At 35.0% G+C, this 15,424-nt stretch overlaps 1 protein-coding gene across 2 annotated transcripts in view; it reads left to right on the forward strand.

The window, feature by feature from the left end:
- Nucleotides 1-15,424, forward strand: part of CEP120 (centrosomal protein 120) — a gene marked incomplete at both ends in the record, with an annotated part of 38,809 nt that overhangs the window by 12,615 nt on the left and 10,770 nt on the right. The window contains 10 exons of one of the 2 annotated variants that reach the window (XM_082013804.1): nucleotides 26-139; nucleotides 1,397-1,574; nucleotides 3,912-4,061; nucleotides 4,885-5,067; nucleotides 7,356-7,452; nucleotides 7,542-7,694; nucleotides 8,375-8,464; nucleotides 8,960-9,052; nucleotides 10,693-10,854; nucleotides 14,443-14,565. In XM_082013804.1, the coding sequence (XP_081869930.1) occupies nucleotides 26-139; nucleotides 1,397-1,574; nucleotides 3,912-4,061; nucleotides 4,885-5,067; nucleotides 7,356-7,452; nucleotides 7,542-7,694; nucleotides 8,375-8,464; nucleotides 8,960-9,052; nucleotides 10,693-10,854; nucleotides 14,443-14,565 (1,343 nt within the window). The remainder of the gene's footprint in view (nucleotides 1-25; nucleotides 140-1,396; nucleotides 1,575-3,911; nucleotides 4,062-4,884; nucleotides 5,068-7,355; nucleotides 7,453-7,541; nucleotides 7,695-8,374; nucleotides 8,465-8,959; nucleotides 9,053-10,692; nucleotides 10,855-14,442; nucleotides 14,566-15,424) is intronic. The other variant, XM_082013805.1, reaches the window with a different exon arrangement.

Genomic DNA, 15,424 nt, shown 5'->3' on the forward strand with positions numbered 1-15,424 from the left:
ATGTCATTTCACATCTGTCTTTCAGGGCTGGTGGCTGAGTCTTGCCAACAGGTTAACAAACAGTATGCTGAAGAACTTCCAGTTTTCAAATCGCAGAGCAGAGCAAAGTCACCTCTATTGCCAGATCTTCAAAATTCCAGTAATGAAAAATGTATGAAATGTAGTACACTGATGAAATTTGAATATAGTAGCAACTGAAATGAATTTTAACAGTAGACTGTATGCAATTTTATGTTCTCTTGTTTGTAACAGCCTTAAACTTCTACTCAGCCATTCCATTGCACCAAGCAATCAGTGTCATTTTACCTGAATGGCTGAAAATTATTTCATTCCTATGTTCTGTTGACTACCTGGTGATGAAGTGTTACTGAAGTTTTCTTTTTTGAACTGTTACTGTTAATGTAAATAAAACACTTGAAGAAGCAGGAAAAAAATTACGTAAATGCTAGCAGTGATACATTTCTTTAAAAACAATAAAAATGGAAACGTTCTAGATAATTATGAAGAATGAGTATCAGAACAACTAACACTTACAAAGGCAGTTGAGTTTTTCTGACAGTTCCTCTGCCTCTTTCTCTGCTTTACTATCTTAAACATTTTTGGAGGATACCTTTTGGAGACTCTGTCTGTAAAGCTTGTAGTTTGATCTGTTACTCCTTGAAGGCAGTATTGGGTCACTGTGTAAGGACTTGAGAAGCCTGGATGCAATTGAACAGGCATGTTCAAGCGGTAGGTTCTGCTTCCTAAATTATAAAATGGGTGTCAGAGTAGGTGGGTTTTGATCAAAGGGCATAAGCAGATGTGCTTTACAGACTTAGCTAGGGCATTTTAGTTCATTTCAATAGCTAAACTTCTGCTTGGGACCAATAGTTGACGCGCCTTACATGAGCTCTGTAATTGACCTTGTGCTCTGTCTTTTTCAGTCCCAAACTAAAGAGGTTAGTTAATTAAAAGGCAACTAAGTTACAAAAAAAAATTTAGTAAGCCCACCTCTTCTGCATGCCCTCAAATTGGCTAGAAGCAATTATGTAAACCAGAAGTCTTATAGCATCCCTGTGAAGAATTTAATACCTTGCATCATAGTCTAAAATTTTCTTCAGTGACATAATCCTACATAACTTTGGACATTAATAAAAAAATAAAAATACTACATACTATTTTTAGAAGACTTAAAGTATATTCAGATTTTTGGTGTTTTTTCTTTGGAAGCAGTAATTTACAAATAAAGTGGCTATCTTTCATTGTATTAGGTTATATTAAAAGGAGTTGAAATCTCTTGGGGAAGCAACCTATCTGTAATTGCATTTAAAATGTAAGACTGATCTTCAATATATTTTGTTATTTTGGGCAGAACAAATTATTTAAAATGTGCACAAATTATCTTCTGTGTTTTCAGCTGATGATGGTCCAGTAGCTGCATCTCAACCCAACCCTGTGGGTGCATCTAGTTCTTCTGAGCCTGTGTCAACACAGAAAATCGTCATTCCAGCAGCCTCTCACCATTTTTGCTTTTCAGTAGACTTACGAAGTGTACGTGGTCTGGAAGTTGGTTTTCCAATAAATTGCATTTTAAGGTACAATGTTTTTTGTTGATCTTATTCTTGGTAATAACAATAGGTTTCTAATGCAAAGCTTTCATAATTTGAATGATTGCTGGCAGTATGCTCCCTGATGCCTTTTATGCAGCTGATTTTTCAGTAACAAAGTACCTTAGAATGTTCATCTGGCTTCTCACTAAACTACTGAGCATTACAGCATTAAGGATAGTATATAACACTTCACCTGTGCTGTAATTTGTATTAAATCTCAGTTGAATATCTGAGCTCAGATAACACAGATCAGCATTCAGTCCATAGATGAGAACGAGGATTATTTGTCTCCTTATTTTCTGGCTAGGTTTTTAATTGATTGAAGAAGTGATTTCTGTAGCTTTCCATGTCTCCCTCAAGAACTCCTCATAGTGTTTTAATAAGAGACAGGTCACCTGTTTTGTGTGTGACAGTGAATCTAAAGGAAGCACATTCTAGTCTTAAAATGAAAAACCAATGTAGTAAATGCATTATTCTTACAGTTAGTATCAGGGTTTCTTTTATAGTCTCTGCATACAAGAACCAAAGCTTAGTAGGGAGAAATAGCATCTTTTGTTACGTTCATTTATGGAGTTACAAAAAAGGCAAGGATATGTGAGTTTTGTGCCTGAAGCAAAAGTTGAAAATTGCCAGTACTAGTTTGGAACAATTGCTTAGAGATTAGTTTGCTACTCATGTCAACATGAAAGAAAAGCATGGGAGCGCTTCTGGAGGATAAGCAGATGTTAGCTGGGAGGTGAATGCTAAGTTGGAGGAATAAGAACTAAAAAGGTAGAGGACCTTAAAAGTAAGGGTATTGAAATGAGTATGCATGTTGGGATTTGGTTGGCTTTTGTAATGAACTTTGTTTTGGTTTAGGTTTTCCTTAGAGTTTAGAACCAAGAGTTCACAGATACAGTGATGATTTTTTTTAAAAAAAAAAAAGAAATCCTACTCGTGCAATATTAGTTATTGATGACTTACGTGTGGTTCATAGCAGTTCATTCAGTGGTTTATAGAAGTTTTTACAGTTTGCCTTCTGGTTTTCATTAGGGCCCTTTTGGTGCACATGATGAAGCATGTCTTAAATGGTGGTGTGGTTTGAAAGGGTTGAATATTTGTGGCTGTGGAGGTGCATCTGCATTTGCTTTGGATTTGTTTTTCTGACAGAATTTGGTTTGATACAGTTTTAACTGGTCACTGGGAAGTCTATTTGTGTTGATGATTCTTGGAGTTTAAACTTTCTTTGAACTAGGGTGAAAACGTGGGGTTGGAAATATTTTAAAACAACTAATATAGACTGCATCACTAATGGTTTTCTGTATAGGCAATATTATAAAATAGTATGTGGAAAACAATGGGCAATGGATGAAGTTTTGTCATGTAAAAGCTTTTTCACATAACATTAAAAAAAATAACTTTCTTCAGAACAGTGACAACAGATAGGTTTTGCTGTTTCATGTGCTTCGGTTACTACAGTCAGTGATGAATATGGAAAAAAACTGAAGGATAAAAACATCCAAACGCATAAATGCTAAGAAAATTTGCAGGGTAAAAAATTACTTTTTCTCTGTATATTGGGAGCACTATTTCATTCAGGACTAAACAAGCTCTTCAAACAACTTTGCACAAGCAGTTAAGTATGGAATTTTATAAGTGTCAGCATTTGATAACGCATTTATTTTATTAGTAACTTTGCTGACAGCTGGCATCATCAATTTGAGCAAAGCAAAGTTCAAGAGGTTCTTGGCCTGCTCTTTATAGTTTATCATACAATTGTGCTAGTAGAGTAGTTTCAGGCCACGTTGTAAATCATATTGGTAAAGTGATTTGACTTTCCTTTTACTGAACTAAACTGTGGGAGTTAAAAACTAAATTCTTCAAATGTGACTGAAATTTTCAAATGGTTCTGACACTGTGTATATGTGTACTTAGCTATCAATTACTGTATGTCAGACCAGTCTTAGTTATAAATGTAGATTGCTACTTGAGAACATTTATAACTATATCTGAATATAATACTCCTTTCTTCTATTTCTCTGCTCACTTTATGTTAATAATTGCAGAATTTTAATTAAAGATTAATTCATATGGTTGTGAACATGCAGGTTATTAAAGCTTTTTTGTTAAAATAACAAAATATAAATGAAGCTGAATCAGTGCTGAAATAAATGAGAACATATGAGTATTTGAGAACTAAAATCTATTGTTAGATGTACTTGTGCAAATTTTGCTAACTTTAATATGTTGTGCTTCAGTAAAAGTAGTCTAAACTGGTTTTCTTGTTGCAGAAGGCATAAGAAAAAAGTGTTATTTGATTATTTTTGTTACTGTTTTTATTAGGTACTCGTATCCATTTTTTGGCAGTGCAGCACCTATTATGACAAGCCCACCTGTAGAAGTCAGGAAGAACATGGAAGTCTTTCTTCCACAGTCCTACTGTGCATTTGACTTTGCAACTATACCTCATCAGCTTCGAGATACATTCTTCAGGTGGTAACTTGCATTCTCTTAATTACAGTTTTTCTGTTTTTTGTTGCAAAGTTCAAATTTTTTAGTTAGTATCAACAGTTTGAGAATTTAGTAAAGAATTCAAGTGCTAGTGCCAATGAATATTTAATACACTGCTTTTCCAGCTTCTCACTTACATTTAAAGACAGTGATTCTCAAATTCATACTTTTATCTGTTGAGTACTTGTATAGGGATCATTGCTTCCAGAAACAAGTGCTGTTACTGTAAGTTGTTAAATTAGAGGTTGATAGCATAATTTTAACAAAATAGGTAAGTTCTTTATTTTTATTTTTAATACATGATGACGGTATCTTTGAAAATACAGCAAGCACTTAGGAAGCTGAGTATAGCACTGAGGACTCTGGCACCATTTTCCCAGTAGTACTACCAGTTTTCAATAACTGATTAAGCTGTGGAATAAAGAATCATCAATGTATGGTATTTTGAAAGAAGAGGTGGAGGAGATGTATTCTGAGTGGCAGTGACTAAAATTTATGTATAGGTATTTATAGATGATCTAGGTCTGTTAAGATTATTCAATCACTTTGACTGCAGCATTATCCTTTCTAATATTTGGAGACAGGAATGATAATCTGACCAATGTGCGTAAGTGATGGAGAAGATAAAGTCAGTCAGTCTCATTCCTCTGAGTCAGACACAGTAAACCCATCTCATTGTTTGGCAATTATGGCCATCACTGATTTGGAAAGTTACTTTTAGAACATGAGGTCCTTTTCCCGAATTAATAGGAATGCTTCCTCTTTTCTCTTGATTTCTGACACTAAAATCACTTCTTTGTTTCAGATTACCTCTGCTGGTTGAATTATGGCACAAGGATAAAACAGCGAAAGACTTGCTTCTAGGAGTGGCGAGACTTCAGCTTTCAAATGTTTTGGCTTCAGAAAAAACCCGGTTCTTGGGTGGTAATGGTGAACAATGCTGGCGTCAGACTTGTAATGAAACAGTCAGCGTCACAGCAGCGCAAGGGTATAACTATTTCGAAAAATTACTTACTCTGTAGCAAATTTTGAAGAACTGTTTGTTTAGCATTTCCCTGGAAAAGGGCAAGCTCTTCCTGTTTACCTTTTTGAATAGGTCAACAGCAGAGTACTGCAATATGGAGGTGGGAGTACACATCCGAGAGGGTAAAAGTTAAATTGCCACAGGCATATTGTGCAACCCCGCACCACTACCAGAGTCATTGTAATAAATCTTTATACAACCATGATCTTGGGTATGCTTCACAGACAGATTAAAGAAATAAGTAATGTGAAAAAATCTTATTGAGGCACTTTCCTGAGTAAGTTAACTTAACAATTACAAAAAGTTGCTGATGTTCTACAAAATAGTTAAGACTCTCCATAGTATGCTTTTAGATGCAACTTCAATGAAGTTAGGACAGATATATCCATAGAGTGGAGAGGTTTCCTATTTCAGGATTATACTCTATGGTAGTAGCAGGGGTTTGAGCGTGTGTACATCAGAAGGAGCAGTGTTGCTAGTTAATATTCTGTCTGAAGGTGAATGTTCATTTTCATGGAGGGGTGACATTACTTCTTAAGTATATGAAGAAACTTAATTTATAGTTGGTTCTGTCCTGTATCCTTGTTGAAGATGTGAACTGTGCTAGCTATCAGTGTCTAGACCCTTATCTTTTTCTGTATGATAACGGAGATTGCTTATGCCTTTAGAAATAGATATAATTGCTGTTAAGACTGAGGTTGGTTTTCAACTTCTAATCCTACAGATAATTAAAACATGCTATTTTTGACACACGGGAAACTTCAGGTTACTGATACAAAGACTGATATCTTCCTGCTTCCCAGTTGATAGAAAATTGATTGTTTACATTTTTCTGTGTGAAAGCCAGCATGCTCTGATTCTGTGGAGAGTTACTTTATGACTTCCCTGTACATTCAAGTTCACACTTTCATCAATAGTAAGTTTGTTAAAATGAAACCTGGTTTTGCACAAAACTTAATAGCCACTAGATGGCACTCTCAGAATGTAATCAGGTCTGCATTTTGCTGTGCTTATACCTCTCTAGCTTTTCCCTTGTTGGTGTAATGTTCTTTTTACACTGATACGTTAAACTGACTTCATTACTCAATCTCTAAGGTCCACTACCTTGAATCTTGTTTTGTTTTTTAGTCAGTCACTGGTAAAAAGTTGTAAGAATGTAATGCAGTAATTTATGTGAACTTACGTGAACTACAAAATCCAAAACCAAATAAATATTTGGGGTTTTTTTCTTGCAAATAACTGTGTAAAAATATTTTAGTGTTGTCTCTTTATATTTGCTGGAAGAGAATTTCTGTGAAAACTACAGCCAGTGTTAATTCCTGCAGCCTTTTGTTGCAAATTGCTTGGTATCTATTGCCACAGCTTCCAGGCTTCAAGTGGTTATGTAATTGCCTTTGCATCATTGAGTAGTTATAACTCAAATAGTGTTTTTTCTGACCATGTACAGGTCTACACTGCAGTGTACCTTGATGTTAGACTAGTGAAAACTTTCAGTTATATGGTTTGTGCATATGCCTCTTCTTAATAACTTTCTGTGCAGAAAACTACCTTTGTCTACTACATTTCATCTATGATTAGAGATGACACAGCCAGAGACACTGTTCTACTTAACAGTATTTTAATGAACTAAGTTGTAGTTTCTGCTTATCTAGACATTTTATCACTGTACTAGAGCAGATAGATATTTAACCTATAAGTGGATTTCAAGTTGTCAGTTCTCTCTTCTGAAGCTTCTAGAAAGGTGTTTTTTAGTAATCAGTGGATGGCTTACCACAAGCGACTTGCTAAGTGACTTATTATACTGTGGATAACTAGAAACTTACTGTTACCATTGAAAAAAGCAAGGTTAATGAAATTCACTGAGTATCTTAAAATGAAGTCAGCAATGATGTAATGTATTCAATAGGTGTATTTGTTAGAAAGATTTAAGACTGCAGGTACAACTTTGGATCATTCTCTTGTCACAGGGGTGTATATATTACAGCAAGCTGTTAGTTAAATAGGTTCCCAATGACAAGTTATCTGTTGAAGTCAGAAAGTTTACTGTAGATGTATAAATAAGTCCCTAAGTTAAAAAAATGTACATGGCAGAGCATGTTTGTGCTCTCAACGTAGGCAACTGTTGAGAATCTCAGAGCTTACATGGAACCTTTTAGCACTTCAACTTCACTGTTTTGTGTGTTGTCTTACAAATCACTTCCTGTATTTTTAAGACAGTTTTCATTAAAGTAACATTCTAATGCTGTTTATAGGTCAGGCAACAAAATAGCAGAGCTTTCGTATGCTATCACCTTGGAAGACTACGGGCTTGTGAAAATGCAAGAAGTTCTGGTGTCAGATTCTTCTCAAGTAAATTTTACATAAATGTTACCCTTTTTCCTTGAACAGTTCTTTGAAAAGCTGGGTTTCCAGTTAAAAATCCACTCCTCTTCTATCAGTGTATAGGTGCTGGTCAACAGCGGCATGTCCCTAACACTCAGCCTCGTTGTGCCCCAGAAAACCATCCAGAACCTCGAGAAACTCTTGAATACAAAGCAGCACTGGAGTTAGAAATGTGGAAGGAAATGCAAGAGGACATTTTTGAAAATCAGGTTTTTACTCTTTCTGTTTATTTCCTAAACTGCATGACTGCCAGAGAAGCTTTAGCAGAATTGTTGAGAGGCGTACTAACTGCTTTTTACTTAAACTTTGCCACTCTTTCAAGGAAGAACTAAATTTTTCTCATATATAATATTAAAACTTAAGATGTACACAAGTATCTCCCATACTCTTAAGGAAGAAGGTTAATTGTTTCCTGGTAAGTGACTGAAATAGGTGCTAGCTAGTGAAATACAAAATACCCCCATTACAATTTCCCCTTACTGTTTATGAAGTACAGTAGCTATTCAAGATGCAAATTGTGTTAAATATTAAGACAACATTTCTTTATTCTTAGTGAAAATTCATTGCTGTGTTTGTACTCTGGGTCTTTCTAGGTGTTCTTAGAGTTGCATGTTTCTTTTTAAAAGATACTGAGAAGCCAGTGTGTATTTGTGAGGATATTTTTCTCAAACTTGGGCTTATTTTGCATTTTGTACTTAAGGGTAAGAAATACCTTTCACTATCAGAATCATACATTGAGTTGTATAAGTCAGTGTACTAAGCTTAATTGTTTATTCTTTTCCTTCAAGACTTAGTTCTGCTAGTACTTTCTCCTTTAAGGTTGCACTTCCGATGATTTTGATTTGGTTTTCTGGTTTGGGGTGTTGGTTCCTTTTCTTGCTTTTAAAAGCTTAAAAAGAAGGAAATGGCCCATATGCAAGCACTTGCAGAAGAATGGAAGAAAAGAGATAGAGAGAGAGAAGCATTAGTGAAGAAAAAGGTAAGGAAACTTGTTCTTATGCTTCCTGAAAGTCTCATTATAAATCTCATACCACTATAAGATTTGACAAGATATTTTGTAATTATAACATAGAACAAAGAATCTGTGATTAGTCTTTACACCTACTGGTATGCATGCATCTGGTCTACAACAGTGCAAAAAAAATAAAAGTAGCCCTTAATCATAGAATACTTGTTAGAAACCCTTTAGGTTAGCTTGCTTTCTTTGGGGGCTTTTTAACTTTAGTTGCTTTTCGCTTGTGTGGTCAAAAAGCACTTCTACAGCCCACCTGTGCATGGTAACCTGTTAGCCTTTATTGTATTGGAAAGAAAGGCTCTCCATTGTGAGCTCTTCATGAAGAGCTGGAGCTCTGTTTTACATGTAAATTTACAAACAAAAATTGTCAATATTTTATATCATAGCAAGAGTAAATTCCTCACCTGCCTAAAACATTATTTTTATTGCAAGAAAAAAGAATGCCTTTTGTTCTTTTAGGTAGCAGAATATACTGTTTTGGAAGAACAACTTCAGAAAACCTTGAGAGATCTAGATAAGCGAGAAAGACAGCTTTTTAGTGCTGAATCAGAGGTAACAAGTGTTTGGTCATTTTACACATAGTTTATGCAATTGCATTGTTTATGAGGTTTGAGTTTTCATATAGAGATGGTGGTGACCTGTATATATGAACTAAAATAACCACATTCATACTGATACATAGTGGAGCACTAATAATTTAAGTCAAGTTCTGTTACAGCTACACTTACTGACATGGAAATTCAGTGAACTTTTAAACAGGTTGCTCGAATTCTAGAACTGTAAATTTTCTATTCTTACAGAGTTGGAGTGTCAGTGGAGACATGTATAAAACATTACCTCAATTTTAAGTTTAGTACTGTCACAGGAACATTGTACATGTGTACAAGAGTGCCTTGCTTCAAACAGTAACTGCTAGATTAACCATTAAAATAGGAGAAGGTCACATGGAGACCTGGGAGAAAATGTAACTGTCTAGGTTTTCATATCCAGCAATTTGATAGAGTTCCTGTTTCATATCTTTTTTTTATAGTGACAGGGTGAAAGAAGATGCAGGAGAAGCCAGTAGCTACCACTGTTTCTAGATCTCACTGCACACCCCCAAGATGATGAAATGGGGTGTGAGTCCTCAGGGAGGCTAGTCATATGAAAAGAGAAAGAAAGAAAATAAACTGTCTATTTTTGTACTTCAGAACAAACTCACAAATATATAGGTAAATTTCTGTGGTGATACAGCAGTCCAACAAACTTCTTTTCCTCCTGTAGCTCAGATTAATCTTTTTATCATATCAATCCCTCCTGTGCTTGTGAACAAGGTTAAGAAAGCTCCCAGCACAGGGACTGGCTGGTTGAGCCTGATCCCTGCTTTGTACTCAGGCTCTCTATACCCCTCAAGATGTTGTTTGTGCTGTAAATAGTGTCTGACTTTACCTTTAACAGCTATGCAAAAAATCTGGTGATTAGGTTTGGCCGAATGCATTTCAGTCTGAGTGAAAATATTTATTTTGAATCTCATACATGTTTGTCTCAAAACTTGCTCTAAATTTAGTGAGATTTTTGACCTGAGGGTTTAGAGATAATAAAGATCAGTGGATTCCAAAAGTGTCTAGACAAAACGATGTAGGGTTCATTTAGCAATTACACAGTTTGAGAAATGGACCTTTTGGATGCGTTTCTATTCAGCTAGCTGCTATTTGGGCAAGTAACATCTTTCTAGAAGGTTAAACATGTCAAGGATTGTTTTCCTGTTTAGCTCAATGAGAAATTCTCTCAATATACTCAGTTTGAAGGGTGTAGTTGTAATGATCTAAAGGCATCTTGGCTGTAGCTGTGACTTCACTCTTTCTGCAGGGAAGGTGTATATGTAGTTTTTTAGTGAGTAGTAGAAAGGTGGATGTAAAATTTGCCTTTAGCCATCCCATGTAGAAAGTACAATAGAGATTCGGACAGCACCATTTTTACAATAGTCAAACAAGAGTATATTTGTAGCCTATAGTCATTTGTAAGTCATTAGTTAAGCTGAAAGCCAGTGAAAGAGTATATAGCAAACATACAGATGACAATGGAATTTCTGTTTAACTTCTAAAATGGATAACAATTTTTCCTGTCATGAGTAGTAGTAACAGTTATAAGGAAGATGCTTAAAATGAAGATCTTGCACCTATGGACTTATATAAATATGTCTCACTTTTAAGCTTCAAAGAGTAAAGAAGGAGTTGCAAGCAGAGCATGAACGAAACCTGCAGGAGCTACAGGATTCTGTGCGGCGAGCCAGAGAAGAATGTGCACACCAGATTGAGCTAGAAAGGTCAAAAATCAAACAGCTCGAAGAAGACAAGCTTCGCTTACAGCAGCAGGTAAGTACTCTTAAATTTTTTGGCTCAACCATGTACTTAAGTAAGTATTTATTAAAATAAGCGTACTAAGTTAAGCGATGATTTTGAGGCAAGCGCATTCTGGCAACTTTGTAATAAACATTTTATCTCCATTGTTTGGTGAGCTACATGCTGGGATCCATCTCTTTCGTCTTGCGCAGTGGTAGGGCCAGTTTTCAATGCAGTGGGTTTTCTTGGGTTTTTTCAACACTGAAATTCAAACCTGAATTACAAGCATATGTTACACGTAGAACCTGAACAGCAGTATACATTTCAGTAACTTCATGTGCTGTTAGCAGTTAACATTTAGCAGAACATCTAGGTTGCTTGACTATGCAGTTTGGTTTATTCTTCCATTGTAACAAGAGTACTTCTATTGTCCTTATTGAGGTGGGGGGGATTACCTTGCTACTGTGATCTTCTATTCTGCACGTAATAGTTTCGTTAAACAAAGAAAACTCAGACCACATTCTTTTGTCCTGTAGGATAGCTTTACACTAACAAGACTAGTCTAGCTATTTTTCTTGACTGTTAAAGCATACTGTAAAATTTTAAGAGTTGGTACTAGCTTTTCTGAGCAGTTACAATATCAGACACTTAATTTGTTAGGTAGATTAAATCTTAGCAATGCGTGTTTTTCAAAGTACTTAGTTTATGTAGATGGATTACTTGCATTGGTGCTTTTCATTTCTGATATATGGCAATGATAAAGCACAATAGCTTTCACTAACTGAAGAACTTATACCAGCCAAAGGAATATTTTTGTATTAGGAGGAGTTCTGCTGGTTTTTGTGAGTGTTTTGGTTTAATATTAAACACTGATATTAACCTACTTCTTTTTAAGTCAGCATACATTAACCACAGTACAGTGAACTTTTGAAATACAGCTAATAAAAAAATGCTGCTAATCTTGAAGATGCTAATCTTTGCTATTCTACTGAACAATCATTGCATTGAGATGAGCAGTTTCAAACTGCAGAATGCAATCCACTTGGAAGTGGTAAGTGGATCCCTTCTGCATCGTAGATGTGTTGCTGGTAGCTACCAATGCTGTATCAGTCTAGACAAGATAGCCAATAGTTCTTCAGGCTAAAGCAGCCAAATGCCACCACCTAGGAGTCATCTTCAAAATCCTTTTTTTGACTTCCACTGAGTTTTAGCTTTTTTAGACTACTTTTTTTTATACCATCACAATCCCTTTATTTTTCCTAGGCAAAGCAGACATACTGTACCAAGCTAAAGAATCAGTTAATTCAGAATTCTAATAAGAAATGGGACAATGAGAGAGAATAATTTTGGTGTGTCCAGCAATATCATCAAGAGTTACCTGTACCCTCAGCCAGAGGCAGCATTTCATATTTACTAGCCATCAGTGAAAGTATTCTTTGTGAACTCATCTGCTCCCTTTTAAAAAGCATTTCTATTTTTAGCATTGCAACATCCTGTGGCAGTGAGTTCTAAAATTTAATTGTGCTGCATATTTAAAAACTTCTTGTTCACTTGAAGCTTGTTGCTTAATAATTATTAAGAATACTTCAGTGCCTGTGCTACATACCATTCCTGATTGCTTAGGTGGCTATCATACTGTCTCTCTTCCAAACATAAGTCCTGGTATGTTTTGTCTTGCTTTGTACAAAAGCCATTCCTGCCATCTGATGATCCTGGCTGTCTTTCTCTGTGCTGTTACTGCCATTAAGAATCTCTCTCATACTTCAATATGAGGTGGTGGTTACCACATATTCTGCACAAGACAAACCTTTTTGTTTTGCTTTGCTGGGGTGGGTTTGAGTTTGTTTTGGAGTCTTACTGTAGGATGTTGCCCTTTTAATGTGCACAAGCAGAAAGTTCCTGTTGCTAACCAATTTTGATGGGCTTCTATTTTTCACCTTTTTGAGTGTGTGTTTTTTGTCCATGTGTATTTGGTGGTTTTTTTAACAAGGAATGTTGTGGACTAAATTACAGTAGTTCCAAACAATATGCTTTGATTTATTCCTTACCTTTTAAGGATATGCGTCAATACACAATTTTCACATTTGAATTGTAGAGTTCTCTAAATGTCTAATTGTTTGGAGGTAAGCCCCACTACATGCAAGAGAAGATTCTTGAAGCATCCACCTTGAAGAATATCACTCTTCCTTTCTGAATAAGGAAGCTGTACTTTATTTGTACAGTTTGTGTGAGTCCCTAACAGTCCACAAGCCAAGGTCTTACGAGAAAGTCAATTTTTGAAAGTGTTTTCTGAACCAAATAAACAAAAAAACCCACATTACTGTAGAAGTTCTAGTGAGAGCTGGCATTTTTCATAGCCAAAGAAATTAGTTACTGTCTTTGTCATCAGTATCATGTCTGTATGTCTGCTTTTAAAAAGAAATCGGTAAACATGGAAAGGTGATGAACAGTAGTATCTTTTGTTGAAGTTGGCTATTGCAGTTATGTGTGAAAAGTTCACTGCAGTGAACTACATTTTTGTATGGCTCCTTAGGAAGCATTTTTACTTTCTTACATCAATTCTGTAAAAATAATAGATACAAAAAGTTGAAGTTTTGGAAGAAAAATAGAAGTTACCCAATTAGGAGATCCAAAGAATTAAAATATTGATGTACTAATAGAAGCTGTAGGCTTTGAAACAGAAATGAATTCTCTGAAGCATTTTCACTCAGTATTCTAAACTGTTGGATACAATTCATGGAAATACTTAGATCAACTAGCTGGACGTGATACCAAATGCTGCATTTGTATTTATATTGTGTAATAGAATGCATCAGTTCCATCAGGTGTACTAAGGTATTTATAGTTGAATAACAGAAGAATAACATAAGATATTCTTAGAAAATATCTTACTAAAAATATTAAGAATTTTTTATATGGTATAATGAAAAAAGCTGTTAAACACTTAATTTCTTTACAGCAAAGTAATTGTGCATTGGCGTAGTTTTTCAGATTGCCCATTCTAAGATGAAAAACAAAGCTGTCTCTTAATAATATTTTAATGAAACTCTGGAAGTACGCAGTGAGGGCAGAGGCACATAGCATTAAGTCATTAGTCACTGAAGTCGTCCTACTTCAGCCTTTTTTCTAAATCATTATTTGTCTGTACAAAGTATTAGTTGTTTCCTCTTCCAGACATTCCTAAACAAGTTATGCTGGTGAAATTGAGTAAGTAATAAAACTTCATGTAGTAGATAACACTGTTGGCTTTCTTTAAAATATGTGTGTAAATCTAAATTGTTTTGTGTTCTGTGTTTCCTCTGCCAGTTGTTTTAGAAATGTGAACAGCAATGTTTATAAATCTTAATCTTCTGTACATGAGGATAGGACATGTTTTTTTCTTTCCAGTACTGAGCAAAGATCCTCTTTAAAATTTTTCCTATTATAACACTGCTGTATGCCATCATCAAGAAATCATTATTTATGAATGTGTAGCTTTCAGTGTCTGTTTTATATCAGATAATTGACAGTACGATGTTTGTTCCAGGGACTAAGGAGTAACTTAAGTTCTGTAACCTAATTCTTTGTCTGTGAATAGGTTTTTCTGCTAACTTGCATTATATCTTGATATCTTTAATGTAGCTTTATGAAGCAGATAATAAGCATAAAATTTTGGAGAAGGAGTTCCAGCAATACAAAGAACAGCAAAGTAGCAAACCAGAAATCCAGTTACAATCGGAAATAAATCTTCTCACTTTAGAAAAGGTATCTTGGATTTTTCTGGTCTTTAAAAACTGTCACAATGGTCCATTCACTGGTAAGGGAGATGTAGACTAATCTTGCATGATAAACTGCTTAATTTGTTCACTTTTTGTTTCACTTTTTCCAACAATTCCTTCAAACTTCAAATGTTCAGACATAAGTAAGGCCAACAGTGGCCTTATTTCTGTAGAGGAAGCAGTAGTGTTAAAGGCTAAGGCAGGAAAGAAGTAACTTATATATTTAAATTACTACCATTGTGATTTATGCTGGGGACCCTGAGCTTTCTGTTTATAAAGCTAAATAAATACAAAGTTTTTGTGATGATTAATTTAGATTGGTATTCCATTATGTGCATTGTTTTAAGTGTTTCTGAAAAGATACTGTGTTACTTACCAGTGGAATAGAATCACTGTAACAAATTGATTTTTTTTAGAAACCATGCTTTCAGTAGAGGATATTTTGCTTAATTAAAACCACAGATATGGGCATTTTATGCTCAGAGTTATTGTGAGGTTTGAGTCAAATTGACCAAATAACCTGGAGAAAATTGGACCAGGCTTCTTGGCACAAAATGCACTTACAGTTATATGGCTGGTCTATATGTTACTGTATGCTTGAATAACTTGTAATAATGCAAGCAAATTATTCAAAATGTTTCTGTCTCTACATACTTTTTAAACTCTTACCTTAATTTTTTTTTTAGATTTTCTATTTTTGTTAGTTTTTTTTAAAAATCAGTGCTTTAAGATATTCACAAATTTAATGGTAAATAATTTTTGTCTGATTAAAAGAAAATATTACTGCCTCAGTTAATTAAATACTTCAATTTTTAGGTTACTGTGTTCTGTGTGCTTCATAATTG

This window comes from Phaethon aethereus, assembly GCF_964289735.1.
Source record: "Phaethon aethereus genome assembly, chromosome: Z".
Taxonomy (NCBI): domain Eukaryota; kingdom Metazoa; phylum Chordata; class Aves; order Phaethontiformes; family Phaethontidae; genus Phaethon; species Phaethon aethereus.